The sequence below is a fragment of the Benincasa hispida genome, chromosome 9, assembly GCF_027475165.1.
Source record: "Benincasa hispida cultivar pf3 chromosome 9, pf3_genome.v1.1, whole genome shotgun sequence".
Lineage (NCBI taxonomy): Eukaryota > Viridiplantae > Streptophyta > Magnoliopsida > Cucurbitales > Cucurbitaceae > Benincasa > Benincasa hispida.
Genome location: NC_143486.1, coordinates 74,467,921 through 74,484,503, shown reverse-complemented (window position 1 = coordinate 74,484,503; position 16,583 = coordinate 74,467,921). Strand labels below are relative to the sequence as shown.

At 35.7% G+C, this 16,583-nt stretch overlaps 1 protein-coding gene across 1 annotated transcript; it reads left to right on the top strand.

Moving 5' to 3' along the window:
* The first annotated feature begins 11,523 nt into the window (after nucleotides 1-11,523).
* On the top strand, nucleotides 11,524-15,833 carry LOC120085865 (transport inhibitor response 1-like protein). The gene is made up of 5 exons (XM_090318349.1): nucleotides 11,524-11,654; nucleotides 11,777-12,434; nucleotides 12,744-13,245; nucleotides 13,327-14,740; nucleotides 15,380-15,833. Exons 2-4 carry the CDS (start codon nucleotides 11,842-11,844, stop codon nucleotides 14,239-14,241), a joined length of 2,010 nt encoding a protein of 669 aa, XP_090174475.1. The 5' UTR covers nucleotides 11,524-11,654; nucleotides 11,777-11,841; the 3' UTR covers nucleotides 14,242-14,740; nucleotides 15,380-15,833.
* The last annotated feature ends 750 nt before the right edge of the window (nucleotides 15,834-16,583 follow it).

Sequence of the window (16,583 nt, the reverse complement as noted above, 5' to 3'; positions counted from 1 at the left end):
TAATAATTAACAGTTTGACATTTTTTTTAATAAATTTAATGTACAAAATGCAATATCAACACAAAGTTAAAGAAAAGAATGTAGATGATTATAAAAATCACATTAAAATAAAAACTAATTTACAGACAACTAGCTTGGTTTAAGAGTATTTCAAGAAAGTAAAACCAATCAAAATAACTATGATCCATTTGGTAATCATTTGAGTTCCGTTTGGTAAGTTGTTTATCACGATCGTACCTTCGTAATGGTCTTAAGACGATTGTACGATACTTGTTCTCGCCCTCGAACAAGTCAGCCAATTCAAATTCGAACAGCCGATGACACAATGGACGTTTCTCACAAACGTCCATTGTGTATACCACACAGGGTATGAGGATATGATGATTAGTCTTACCCTTATATAGTACATTCTGAACAAAAAGACATATGTCACCCTTACATATCGAAATGGGCGAGCGGTCATACACTAAGAAAAGTACATATAAAGTAAACTAACTAGCAAAATGGAATACATAGGATGAAGGTATGGTAAAAAGAGGTGAAGGCGGACATGCAGCCATGGGCAACACGCCCTGGACAAGCATGATCGTGACATTCTCCCCGACTCAATTGATTGACGTCCTCGTCAACCAACTCTACTCGAACTCAACAAATTGTTGAGAAGTTGCCTAGAGGTCTTCTACGTGCTCCTAACGAACTTCTCTATCTTGAAAGCTTTTCCATCTCTCCAATAACTCTTCTAAACCTTGTCTTGGTCTTTTAACTATGTTACTTCTTCCAACAAGTCTCTCATTAGCTTCTTCCTCTGTCGTTCTCTTTGTCGTGGCAGGCGGACATGTCACCACACTACATCGCTCATCGACATGGTTGGGGTGATAGGATTTCAAATACTTACATGGATGATAGGATGAATCTCCATCTACGACGATAATTGCATTCGATAAGAGGTTTTTCCAACCTTTTCGATGACTTCCACCGGTCCTCTATAGCTACTCATGAGGCGATGTTCTTTTTGGCCTTGCAATCGAAACTGTTATGGGAGAAATCTTACCTGAACTTTGTCCCCTGGTAGGAACCCTTGGCATCCAGACTTCCTTTTCCACCTCTTTGGAGGCAAGGACTTGTGTAAACTGTCCGACTCGACAACGTGACACTTTTCCAAGACATATCGAATTTCTTGAAAGGCTTTCTCTTCCACAGTTTCAATTGACTCGTGGGTGAGGTCCCTTTCCAACTAGAGGGCTGAGATCATTTTTATCCCATTCAGCTGTTTGATCTCGGCATGCATAACGGTAGGCGTAGATCTTGTGATCACTAGCATTTGGCGAGCTTATCGGTATTACCTTGTGCTCGGGCAAGAATTCCATACCCAACATTACGTCAAAATCATCCATTTTAACGATCATGAAATCAGCAGGGCCACTCCAATCCCTCCAATTTTACGACTATTCTCTTTACCATTCCTATAATATGCAAGGCCGTAAAGTTCACTACTTTCAATTTTCCCCGCGCCTCCTTCCCAACGGAGATTCAATCTTCTGGCTTCTATTTCAGACATAAAATTATGGGTGGTTACAGAGTCGACCATGGTACTCTTGGCCAACCTATGGTTGACCCAAGCATCTACATACATCAATCTACCATTTTGAGGTTTCTTTGTTTCTCCCATATTCCTCTGGAAGGCAGCTAAGAATCTTAAGGCCTCAACTCGTGGGGTTTAATCTTCCTATGCTTATATGTTCTTGTCCTTTGTCAGAACAATCTTGCCTTTCGAGTCCGAGGCTAATGAGGCTTGGAAGGCGTTAAAGATTGCTCGTTTTGGACACTCGCTTGCCTTGTGTTGTCCCTTGCATATATAATAGTATGGGAGGCCGAAAAAATTTCTGTTGATTTGACCCTTACCACGTATTTCCAATCTTCTGTTGAAGTGGTTTGTCATTCCTACTAGCATATCTATCTCCCCCATTATTTCTCGATGGGCTTGAACAATTTCTCTTATTCCCTCTAGTTGGGGATCTCGAGTGTTGCCTTATCTCTTTAGATTCTTCAATTAAGTCGAATAATCGTTCGACTGCAATATATGCGACTCGGAGATCTTGTACTCTCTATTCATATAATTTGGTTTTGCCCATGGTTTCAGACCTTCGAAAAAACAGAAAACTGTCTTCTTTTGGACATAACTCGTATGTCCAACATCAGCCCGAAAAATTGTTTCACATAGTCCCTAATTTGCGCCAGTTTGTTTCAATTCTTGTAGCTTCTGTATTGCCAAGATTTCAACATTTTTGGGGAAGAATTGAGAACACAACTCCTATTTCAGTCTCTCCCACGTGTCGATGGTGCACCGACCCTTTTAGATATCCAGAAAATGGGACCTTCACCATAACATGATTGTTGAGGTTGATGCCCTGAAGTCCCGTGTCCTGTAGTTTGTAAATAGTTTGTACGAACGCTTTTGTTGTTAATATATGATATTTACTTCACATGTTGTTTATGCTCGGTTAATTTTTTTATTTGCTTTACCACAAACCAATAAACATAAAATCTCTGGTTATCTATATGTGACTCAAGCATAAATGTGGTGACATACAAGTGGATCATGTCTTGAGTGATAACGAAAATGGTCTGTAGTATATGGATATAGGAGGGAAATCTTATCCTGGTAACGCTACGGATGCGACCCGCTTTGTGGAATGGTCATAAGTGTTGTGACTTGTCACAGATGGTCTGATCCTGATCATTCGTGTTGGGGACATGTGAGCGGGGGTGTCCTATACAAAGAGTTTTTATAAGACCTGACCACGAAGTATTAACGTCTTGTTATATAACACCGTTCATGACAGAGACTTCACTTCACTAGGATGGCCATAGGTAACATGACTTCAATCCTAAGTGAGTTGGAAACTCCTACTATTGAGGGCAGTCCTTTGATTGTATGGGTGCGAGTGGCCAGGTCGCCGATTCAAATCTACCATTTTGGGGATTTGTCTGATTTAGGAGTTGGGAACTCAGCTATACAAGATGGAATTCACTTCTTCCCCGAGACAGGGGTAAGTAGATAAATGGCTCCCTTAAGGGCTGATTCTGGGGCTTGAACGATGTGGCGCCACACACCTTCTCTTGGTCCGAGAGGTGTTCACACATAGTTGGACAATGTTGTATTGTTCATTAGAGGAATCAGTTGTACTTAAGAAGTGAGATGTAACTACAGGGAAAAAACGGTAAATTGGCCCAACTGTACTTACGAGCATCTGTGAAGGGTCATCGTACTCATGATTGGTTATATCCGATGGACACAAAAATATATATGTGGTAAGAAGAGTTCAATTGTTGGTATTTAGTGGAATGCCTAACAATTAACTGATGGTGGATCTCGTGGCTAATAGTCAGCTATTCACGTACCGTTGGAGCTTCAAGCCACAGGTCCATTAGGTCCCCTGAATAGCTTGGATAAAGTCGAGAACAAGTATTTGGGTTAATTGGAAATGTTCAAATTGACAAGAGGAAGTTCGATTATATATGATATAATTGGACTGGTTAATTATATATGATATAATTGGTAAATATATAAGATATATTATTATAGAGGAAATTAGATATAAATATGATTTATATCAAGTAGAGGAGAAAATACTATAGTAGATACGTGATATCAAACTATAGGATATAAATATATTATGATTATATTTATTAATTAATTGATTGATTAATTATATGATAATTAATCCTTTTTCCACGTTCGGACGTGGTTAGTGGGCAACGTTGGTTATGGTAACCGATGGGTTAAAAATGAAAAAAGTTTTCATTTTGAATCGTGCAATCGATATTCATTCTTTCGCCCAAAAGATTTCGTGAAATGATCGCCCGAGAGCCTATACGATAGTTGCTTCTCCACCTAAACGATCGTTCACCTCGCGATTTAACTAAACGATCGTATATGTTTTTCCTAAACGATCGTTCAGTATTTCATACACAATCGTGTAGCTTCTCTATGCGATAAGCACTTCAGCTATACGATAGTACTGTTTTCTCTCCCACTTGCTTATCGCCTACACGACTCGTTTGACCTCTGTTCTCTACCAAATTCACCAAAGACCACCCTTTAAGTTTTCACTCCGAGAATACCTGGGGCTTATTAGTGGTGGTGTCGTCCCCGTTACGGTGTTTCTGTTTGCGTTGATCGTGCTGTTACAATTGATGTTCCCGCCGGGCGTTGGTAGATCTCTTGGAGGGTTTCGCTGCATTGGAGTTTCGGAGTGTGAAGATAGTCTTCAACTGATATGGAACTCTATCCTTTATGATTTTGTTTGTTCTTAGCATGCCGATAATTAGATTTATTTGCATAACTGTATATGATGAATGTATATTGTTATATTTCGGTCACGGTGAGATCGGAGCAATCCGAACGCGCTCATGGAACTCTCAGTATGAGATCCTTCAATGACATCCTCTACTAAATGCATCGTTGCCAAAGTGATTTTTTACTCTTCAGTAGCTGTGTTCGTAACTCTGAAATACTACTCCAGATAAAATTCTCTAGCGCTTTCGTGTCACGAGCCCCATAAAAGGGCTTAAGTTCGGGTACTTTTACGCTGTTGAATTGGATTGCACCACTAGTTGCGGTCTAGTTTCCCATCGCTCTCATGGTGAGGCTAACTCTTGCACTTATGTTCGCAATCTCACCCGAACGACATCGAGAATGGCTCGAAAGTCTTCGGATAACTTAGTCACCATCTGAATTATCGCCTTCTACGAGCTGTCTAGTTTTTCGACACGCTCTTCCATAGGGGCAACAGAGCCTAACGGGCATGCGCTCAAAATTAATAGTTCTCATAGCCTTTTCTTTTAGGGTCTCAACCCTTGTTAACAATTCCTTGACGGGCATCCTATCTAAGTGGCCAGCCACTGCATTGATTTCATTGGCCTTGCCAGAGACTTCTTGTAACCGAGTTTCTAGGAACCGAACCTGGTTGGGGACTTCTATTAGATAGAACATTTACTCTTCTATCTCAACTAACCGGTTAACATGGGGCTTGCCCAACTGTTTCTTAGTGGACATGATCATAACTTCTCAACTTCATGAGCCGACTTGGCTCTGATATCAATTGTCACAATCGCACTGTCGTAAGGGTATCAAAGCGATTGTACGGCACTTATTCTCGCCCTTGAATAAGTCAGCCAATCCAAATTCGAATAACCAATGGCACAATGGGCGTTGCTCAAACCCTCCACCCCTGTTCTTGAGAAAATGTGTTTAGAAAACAGGTTTTAGAGAAAAAGATGTTCGCAAATGTTTGAAAGCATGATTTGAGCAAAGAAAGATTGTAGTAGGCTAGAAAGCAATAAGCAATAACAATGGCTTTATAGCATACCACACTGGGTAAGAGGATATGATAATTAGTCTTACCCCCATATAGTGTATTCTGAACAAAAAGAAATCTGCTACCCTTGCATATGGAAATGGGCGAGCGGTCATACACTAAGAAAAGTGTTGGGGTTGATGCTCTAAAGTCTCGTGCCTGTAGTTTGTAAACATTTTTTGTACGAACGCTTGTGATGTATAATATATGATATTTACTTCACTTCTTGACTTTGTACATTTAGATGTTTTATTTGCTTTACCATAAACCAATAAACTTGATATCCCTGATTGTCTTTATGTAACTTAAGCATGTATGTAGTGACATATAAGTGGATCATGTCTTAAGTGATAACCAAAATGGTTTGTAGCATATGGATATAGGAGGGAAACCTTATCCTGGTAACACTATGGATGCGGCCCACTTTGTGGCATAGTTACGACTTATCACTGATGGTCTAATCCTAATCATTAGTGTAAGGGACATGTGAGCGAGGGCATCCTATACAAAGAGTTTATATAAGATTTGACCACGAAGTGTTAACGTCTTGTCATATAACTCCGTTCATGACATAGACTTCACTTCATTAGGATGACCATAGGTAACATGACCTCAATCCTGAGTGAGTTAGGAACTCTTGCCATTGAAAGCGGTCATTTGATTTGCATGGGTGCGAGTGGTCAGAGCGTCGACTCAAACTTACCACTTTGGGGATTTGTCTGATTTGGGAGCTGGGAACTCAACTTTACAAGATGAAGTTTACTCCTTCCCCGAAGTAGGGTTAAGAAGATAGATTATTTCCTTAAGGGTTGATCCCGGGGCTTGAACGATGTGGCGCTACACATCTTCTCATGGCCTGAGAGGTGTTCAGACAAAGTAGGACTATGTTGTATTGTTCATTAGAGGGATCAGTGGTACTTAAGGGGTAAGATGTAACTATAGGGGCAAAGCGGTAAATTGGTCTAGCTGTACTTACGAGCATCTGTGAAGGGTCATCGTACTGATGATTGGTTATATTCAATGGACATAGAAATATATCTATGGTAAGAAGAGTTCAGCTGTCGGACTTTAGTGAAATGCCTGGCAGTTAATGGATGGTGGATATCGTGACTAAAGAGTTTAGTCGGTTATTCACGTACCGTTGGAGCTTCGAGCCATAGGTCCATAAGGTCCACTTGGTAGCTTGGATACAAGTTAAGAATCAGTTTTTGGGTCAGTTTGAAATGTTCAAATTGACAAGAGGGATTTTGATTATATATGATATAATTGAACTAGTTAATTACAAATGATATAATTAACTTTATGTATGAGATATATTAATTTGGAGGAAATTGATATAAATATAATTTATATCTACTGGAGGAAAAATACTATGGTTAATATATGATATTAAACCATAGGTTGTGAATATAATGTGATTATATTTATTATCTATTAATTGGACAATGGGATAATTGGCCCGTGTCTCTTCTGTTTTCATAACGAATGAGTAAGATGAAGAATCACTTTGAGACGCTTAAATAACTCACGGTGTGTTAAGCATTATATGCGCAGACATAGTGTTGAAGTGTATCATCGCTTTGTAAAAATCAGAGCCTATACGATAGTGTTGATCGATCGCTTACCTATACGATAGTGTTGAACGATCGCTTAACGCTTACACCCCCACGTGCTATTTACTAAACGATTGCTTACCTTTTACTAAACGATCGTTTAGCGCCCGAATTTTTCCAAACGATCGTTTAGCTTTTCCTACACGATCGTTTAAACGATCGCTTATCTTTTCCTACAAGATCGTATACTTCAACTAAACGATCAAACATTTTGTCTATACGATAGACGAGCCTTTCTCCTACTTGCTTGATCGTTGTATACGATATCCTTTCCTCCTCCCCTCTACTAAATCCGAACAAAGCCCATCCTTTGGATTATCACTCCGAGAATATTGAGAGCTCCGAGTGGTGGTGTCGTCTCCGTTTCCTTCTGTTTGTGTGGAGACTGTTCGAGGTAGACGATTGGGAGTTACTGAACGAGAGCTTGCTGTTCCAGCGAAAGCGAGATTTCTGTGAAAAAAAGTCTTCAACTGGTATGATCTCTCGATCTCTTATTTATTGATCCTTTAAGCATGACAGTAATTTAGCGTTGTAAATACATATCTATATGTTTGAATGTATATATGAAAATTCTGTCACAATGAATTGGAAAGATCCGCTTCCGCTCATAGGTACTCTTGAATAAGAGTTCCTTCAAAAAGTATATATAAAGTAAACTAACTAGCAAAATGAAATATATAGGGTGAAAACATGGTAAAAAGAGGTGGAGGCGGACATGCGACCATGAGCAACACGCCCTGGACAAGCATGACCGTGACACTGTTCATTTTACATTTTTGGTTTTTAAAAACTAAGCCTAATTATCTTATTTTCTTACCATGGTTTACATTTTTCTCAAGGGTAGAAGAGGAATTTTTAGTCAAATTTTAAAAAACAAACCTGAGTTTTTCAAAGCTATTTTTTTTAGTTTTTAAAATTTGGCTTGGTTACTAAAAACGTTGGTCCAAAGCTGATACTAAAACAAGAGATTTAGAGGTAAAATGAGTGTTTATATACTTAATTTTCAAAAACTAAAAACTAAAATTCAATTGATTACCAAACAAGATTTTGGTTTTTATTTATAGTTTTTTAAAATTAAACTTATTTTCATCTAATTACTTCTAATGGTTTGCACCTTTGTCAAATGAAAGAGTTCATTTCTTAGCCAAATTCAAAAAACAAAAACAAGATTGTTTTTTTGTTTTAAAAAAGTAGCTAATTTTAAAAAACTATAAATAAAAAAAACCAAATTATTACAAACGACCTACATAACTAACTTAGGGTGTGCTTGGATTACATTTTCAAATGTTTAATTTAAAAAATAAGTCATTTTAGAAAAAATTAAACTTTTTGACAATCGCTTAAAATAGTTTTTCAAGTATATTTTAATCAATCAAAAGCGTTTAAATAAAATTGAGTTTTTTTTTATTTTTTTTTTCTTTAAGTCAATTCAAACGGGTCTTTGGATTCTATTGTCTAACATTTATGTTAAAAAAGAGTTTAATTGATTGATTTTATGATTAAAAAATAAAATAAAAAAAAAACCTTAATTTTTTAAGATTATGGAATAATTGAAAAAAATTAGTAATAGTCATAACAAATGCGTGCTTAAAAAAACTTAAATATGTCCGCTTTAAAAATCATAACAAATCTATAGATAGGTACTTTAGAAAGGTTTTATGTTATATTTGACGAAAGATTATCAATATTGTTATATCGAGATTTCAAATTAACAAATATTTCGATAGACATATCGATATTAACAGATATTCATGTAAATAAAAAAAAGTTCACAAAATTTATTTAAAGTAATCATTAAAGTAGTTTTATTTCGATTTTCCCAACCAGATTATAGATCTTTTATTCACTTTTAGATTAATAGATATTCAAATTTGTATATGTTTGTTGTTTTTGACCTTAGTTGTATTCTAATAGGCCCATGAATCTCAAAGGGCTTCATTTTGAAGGCTCAATCAAGGCCCTCTTTCTCATTCCAAATTCCAAGAAAATAATAATAATTTTATAATAATTAAAAGAGGTAACAACACCTAACATCTTAATCAAAGTTATGTATTTCAATTATGTCAACATTTTATAAAGATATTATAATTGAAGTGTAGGGTGGGGGGAATCGAACCTCTGACCTTGAGATCGATAGTACACGCATTATACTAGTTGAGCTACGCTCATGTTGGACATTTTATATCATTTTCACAAATGTCTTGGTTAGTTAACTACACAAAAATTATGGTATAATTACCTTCTAGTCTCCAACCTACAATTAGGTGGACAGCTAGAGAGAGAAAATACATTTATTATATTATATTAATTATTTAATATTTATTCACACTTTCAATTAGAGAGATAAAATGTATTTAATATGATTATATTTTTCATTAAAAACATTTAGACATATCAAACAACTGGTTTTTCTGATGGACCCATAATTATTTTATATATACCTTAAAATATTGTCTTAGATACTTGAGATGTTCTAACCAACATATGAAATTTATACAAATAAAAAATTGGCTCAATGTTCAACATAAATTCCAGTATATATTGTAAATTTCTTTTGTATAATAGTATATATATAATCCCAATAAATCAAAACTTTAACAATGACTCCCTAACAAAAGTGTAATTCAAAATTAATTTAACAATTTCAATATACCACAATATATAAATTACTCAACGTCCAACATAAATCATAATAAATATCATAAATTTCATTTATATTGCGATATATATCATAAATTTCATTTAAGTAGTTAGAAACCTCAATAAATTCCATTTAAGCTTTAAATGTATTTATTACATATTATTAATTAGTTGAGCTTTTTCCCCATTTGATATTAATGTGATTTTTTGTCCCAAGTTTGACTTCAAATATAAAAATATACACATTTTGATATATGTACTAGTATATACCTTTGTTAATTTGAAAATATGAAATGATATATATCGTGATATAAATAGAATTTATGATATATTGTGGTATATTAGTGTTGTTAAATTAATTTTGGATCACACTTTTGTTAGGGAGTTGTTAAGTTTTGAGTTATTGGGATTATATATACTATGATATAAAAGAAATTTATGTTATATACTGGGATTAATGTTGAACATTGAATAAATTTTTGATTTATATACTATGGTATATTTCATATACTGATAAAAGCATTTACAAATATCTAAAACAATGTTATAAGATAAAATAACAATGAATTCCTTAGAATAATTAGTTGCTTGATATGTAAAATGCATTTGAAAAATAAAATTAAATGTATTTTTTCTATCCAATTGAAAATGAGAAGAAATCTCAAATCATCAATAGAATATTGTAAATGCATTTTCTCACTCTAACATTAAAGTTGCTTCGTAAATATGAAAAAATATATAATAAATGTATTTTATCTCTCAAACCGCCTAACACAAGAGGTATTTTTGTCTGAAAATAACATTAGATCAAAATATTCAAATATTGAGACATTTATGAAAATAAATTTTCAAAAGGGAATAAATCTATAATAATTCCTCATTAAAACAAAATACACACAAATACTCCAAGAAGAGTCTACGGCTACGTACCTCGTAAGAGTACGGAAGAATAATGCGTATTATAATATATATATATATATATAATGGAACCTTAAGATTCTCACATCTGATTTGACAGTCAGTAATTTATACATTCACAACATCATTATTCCCTCCAAACTATTCACAATTAAATGCAAATAAAATCATTTCGTATATTCGATTAAATAAATTTTTTATATATAAAAAAGATGTTTGTCAAGTGCAGTAGAGGACAAACGGTATCCGGTGAATTCTTGATGTTTCCATGTGCATTCTGTATTTTACCAATAAACTATACCTTTTTTTTTTTAATAAAAAAAAACATACTCGAAAAATATCAACCCGTTTAAGAATAAAGGGAAGAACAAAAGTTGAAAAGATATCTTTCTAGATCGAGGACGACTGAGAAGAGGAAAAGAAACCGAAGGGGTTGATCTACAAAATTGTGGATACTTTTATTTAGCCTTTAGAGCAATAAAAATGTAGACGAAAATAATAATAATTAGGTTAAAACTCACTTTTAGTCTCTAAACTTTCATAGAAGTAATAATTTAGTTCATGAATTTTGATTTGTAACGATTTAATCTTTGTATTTTTAAGTTCTTAACAATTTAATTGTTGAACATTAATATGTAACAATTTAATCCTTATAATTTCATATTTGTAACAATTTAACCCATCGTTAAAATTAATTTGAAAATTTAATGAGTTTTCTTATATAAATAAACCGATAAATTAATTAGATACTCCATATTTTTATCAAACACAAAGTCTATATAAAAAAATAAAAATTAACATCAAATTTTGATTATTTTTTTACATTAAGAATTTTATTGTTATAAATTTGAAAATATTATATATTAAAGTTTATAAATTAAATTATTATAAAATTAAAAATACATAAATTAAATCGTTAACTTTAAGGCTAAATCGTTATTTTCATAAAAGTGGAGGGTTTTAACCTAATAATAATAATAATACAAGGACAAGATTTTTGAAGGGAAAGCCCCAAATAATAGAGCAGCTGTATGGGAAGAACCATTGGAGAGAAAGAGAGAGAAATGAAGAATCCAAATGCCCAGACAAGAAAAGAGACTACTGTTCACACTCCATTGTCCTTGTGATCTCTTACACTAATCTCTCCAAATACAAGAAAAGAAAAGAAATCCCCTCAAATCTCATCCTATTTTCCCAAACTCCAAGTTCATGATCTGATCAAAAGTTCTTTTTTTTTTTTTCCAGAAGAAATCAGAAAGAGGGGATTTTTAGCTGATAAAGAGTAGAGGAAGTTACTGATTTGTGTTAAAATGAGAGTGGACCAAGCAGAAATGTCTGAAGACGAGGATCGACCCCAATCTCTAGATCTGGGTATTAACGCCGCCGCCGAATCCGCTAACAAAACCCACAATTACAGCGGCGGCGGCGGCGAGGTTGGTGGGTCTGGCTCGGTTGAGAACGTTCTCCATAATGTTCTTGAGAACGTGCTTCACTTCCTTACTTCTCGACGTGACCGGAACGCGGCTTCACTAGTTTGCAAGTCGTGGTATCGCGTTGAAGCCCTAACTCGATCCGAACTCTTCATTGGAAATTGCTATGCGGTTTCTCCTCGTCGAGTTACGTCGCGGTTCAATCGAGTTCGGTCAGTGTCGATTAAAGGGAAGCCTCGGTTTGCTGATTTCAACCTGATGCCGCCCAATTGGGGGGCTCACTTTTCCCCATGGGTGGCGGCCATGGCTAAGTCATACCCTTGGCTCGAGAGAATCTATTTGAAGCGCATGTCTGTGACTGACGACGATCTGGCCTTGCTTGCTGACTCTTTTCCTGGCTTCAAGGAGCTTGTGTTATTTTGCTGTGAAGGATTTGGCACCAGTGGTATTGCTGTTGTTGCTACCAGATGCAAGTACGTCTTTAGATTTATTTCTTCGTTTTTTCCCCCTTTCCCTTTCATTTTCTCAATGTTCTGAGCTTTGTAGTCTAATTCCTTCAGTTTGCACTGTCAAATGTACCTTCTTAGTCTGTTTTAGGGTTGGTTTGTACCTTAGGAGAGGATGTTCGAATCTTTATGCTTTGAAATCCATTTGGGGTCTTTGGGTGGTTGGATTCTTTGAATAATGTGGAGTTTTTATGTTCTAATGGCGAAGTTTTGTTGAAGTTTCTGGAGTGTTGGCTTTTTTTTCATTCAACTTAGAGTGATTGATTTGCTTTTCAGGCACCTTCGAGTACTTGATCTGATCGAATCTGACATACAAGATGATGAAGTGGATTGGATATCTTGTTTCCCTGAGAAGGAAACTTGTCTCGAATCTCTGATCTTTGATTGTGTTGAGTGCCCCATTAATTTTGAGGCACTGGAGAGGTTGGTGAGTAGATCCCCATCGTTGAAGAAACTTGGGGTGAATCGTTACGTTTCCATTGCGCAGTTATATCATTTGATGATTCGGGCTCCTTATTTAACACATTTGGGAACTGGTTCGTTCAGTACTTCAGAGGCTGTGGTTCTTGGGGAGTTAGAGCCTGATTATGCCTCTGCTTTTGCTGCTTGCAAATCCTTAGTTTGTCTCTCTGGATTTAAGGACATTTTGCCTGATTACCTACCTTGTATCTATCCAGTTTGTGCTAATCTCACTACTCTGAACTTGAGCTATGCAAATATAACTCCTGAACAACTCAAACCGGTTATAAGCCACTGCCACAAGCTCCAGACTTTCTGGGTATTGATCTTTATGTAGAGAAGTGTAATTGGGAGGAAATTTGGCCTGCAGAACTTACATTTTTTTTCCTTTTTATTTCAGGCTCTTGATTCGATTTGTGATGAAGGACTTCAGGCTGTTGCTTCAACTTGCAAGGAATTGCGAGAACTTAGGGTTTTTCCTGTTGATGCCCGAGAAGATGGTGAAGGCCCCATTTCTGAAGTGGGCTTCCAAGCAATATCTGAGGGTTGCAGGAAATTGCAATATATTCTCTACTTTTGCCAGAGAATGACCAATGCAGCTGTGGTAGCTATGTCACAGAACTGCCAAGATCTTGTTGTGTTTAGACTCTGTATTATGGGACGACACCAGCCAGACCATAAAACTGGAGAACCCATGGATGAAGGATTTGGTGCCATTGTTATAAACTGTAAGAAGCTAACTAGGCTTGCGATATCTGGATTATTGACAGATCGTGCTTTCAGCTATATCGGAAAGTATGGGAAACTGGTACGCACCCTGTCAGTTGCTTTTGCTGGAAACAGTGATTTGGGATTGAAATATGTGCTCGAGGGCTGTCATAAATTGCAGAAACTTGAGATTAGAGATAGCCCTTTTGGGGATGTAGCCTTACAATCTGGCTTGCATCATTACTACAATATGAGATTCCTCTGGATGTCAGACTGTAAATTATCTCGCGAGGGCTGCCAAGAGGTTGCCAAAGCAATGCCTCACTTGGTGGTTGAAGCGATGAGGAATGATATAGAGGAAGTGGATGAGGTGATGGGGAATGATATAGAGGATGTGGATGAGGTGATGGGGAATGATATAGAGGAAGTGGATGAGGTGATGGGGAATGATATAGAGGAAGTGGATGAGGTGATGGGGAATGATATAGAGGAAGTGGATAATCATCCTCAGTTGGAGGATTTGGAAAACGAGGTACGGGTGTTATACATGTATCGGTCTCTTGAAGGGCCAAGGGATGATGCTCCAGGATTTGTAGACATCCTATAGAATTTCAGGTTCCCTATAACTTGGGCTGGTTGAGCAAGATCATACTGTTGTGTGGGAAGATTTATTATTAATTACTGCAGGAATGTTCTTTACTACCCTAAAGAAGGTTCCTGTCTCCCCCATGAAGAAAGTTGACCATCTGTTTATTAGTCAGGAATACTGCAGCGGCATTGAAGCCAAGTTTCTTGAATGGAACATACTTCTTCTGGGGTATGGAGCTTCCTATGTGATCCATCAAGCTAAACATGTTGTCATATCGGCACGGTACCTTTCTAATTGTTAATGTTTCTCCAAGTCTGCATTGGATAACTTTAACAAGAGAGGTTCAGATAGAGCAGGGGTTGTGGATCTGCATTAAAAGCTTTGATAACAACTGAGGGTCTTGTTATCCATCGAATCGAGATAGAACTCTAAAACGTTGTTGGATGGTTGATCAACTAAGAGGTCCAAGAACATTGTCCTTTCTCTAAGGTCATCAATAGCAAGGGGATCGTTGCAGGTAATCAGTCTTACAAGAAACTTTTGTTTATCTTGATTCATATGGTAGATGGCTTAGGCTATTTATGACAGGACTAGAAACCCAATAAAATTCTTCTCTTTTCTCAAAATGATGATGTTTTTTTTAATTAGAGGAACTGGTGTTTTATTATTGTTATTTATCAGCAATGTGATTGGTAATAAATGTCAAAATATATTCATCGACACAAATTTCCATATGCTAGCTAATGGTACTATCTCTACTTTAATTTCCCCCCTCCTTGATTTTGATATCAATTGAGAGTGATATGCACATTGATGAGTATTGGAAGATGTTGTACAAGTACAACTTGGAGGCCCCTCTCCTCTCCTTTCTCAGAGTGAAGAAAGTTGAATTTTGTGGGGGGTGAGATATATGATAGCTACCGATGTAAATATATCAATCAAGTCCAAAGTACTAGTAGATCTAGCATGCGATAAAATTTAGATAATCCATTAGTGGTAGACTATATCGTTGATAGGAACTATTGGTGATAGATCATATCGTTGGTTATTGATAAGAGTTTATTAACTAATAGATTTTGCTATAATAATTTTTTTTTTTTAAAATGTCGTTATACACAGTTATTAATCCTAAAATTCATTGGGGCTTTTCAAATAGTTCCTTTGTAGGGTCAATCGTTTGATGATTTGTCACATCCCCTGAGTTTGCGTTTTAAAGCAGCCATCCATCAGTGGGCTCTATCTATCTCTCTCTCTCTCATTATTAAGAAAGAAACAACCTCTCCTTGGTAGCAAAGAGGTAAAAGCAATGCTATAATCAAAGTGGGTTCCATCTGTAACATTGAATGTGTGGGGAAAGCAAAGCTGAGGCTTTGCTTTCTTGTCTAACCTTATGTTGTCTAAGCAAGTTGGCAACAGCCTATGTTTTCCTTCTGCCACCACCTCCATTCTTACCCTTTTTACTTGGGGGTGTTGAAATAGTCTCAATCTAAAATATAAATGAGACTGTTAAATTTTTTCTATGTTTGTTGGATTGGTTAAAAAAAAATTTGGGTTGACACAACCCAATCCAAATTACATATATATTATAAAAAAATATACATTTATCTTTATTTAAAGTTTGATTACTTTGAATTGATTAATTTGTGAATTTTTAATATTTTTCTTTTAGAATTGTTATGATGTTTGTCTTTGTTTAAAGTTTGTAATAAATAGTATCAATATTTGGTATTTAACATTTGAATTTTACGAGATCTAGTTATTAGTCATGTGTTGTAGATATATTTACATATTTTTAATTAAAAATGGAAAAAAGTTATAACTCGACAACCCAATCCAACCCGAATGTTAAGGATTGGGTTGGGTTGAAGATTATTCGGTCTTATGGGTTGCCAATCCAACCACTCAGAATTTTTGGATTAGTCTAAAAAATACCCTTCAATTCAACCCATGTATATCCCTATTTTTACTACATACTATCTAGAGTGAATCACGTAATTGGTTGGAATTGTTGGGGGACGTTAGGCACAATTTGTCAATGGGTAGAATGCACTATTATTGCCCACTCAATGTTAAGGTGTCCCATTAAAATAGTTGAAAGTTTCAATTATTATAAACTACATTCAATTACAATAAAATTATTTGAAAACCCTCGTTGTCTACCATATTTATTATTATGTAACCATTTTTTCTCATTTGTAATCCCGATTAAAATATTCTACATGTAACACCTAGACTATTATAATTCACATGCTATAATAATTACAGACTATAATAATTAATTCAGTGTCTCAAATAGCTTCTAAAGGATAAAAACTCAAGTTCCTAAAGTAAAAAATGAAAAACGGCTTTTCCCCCTTCAT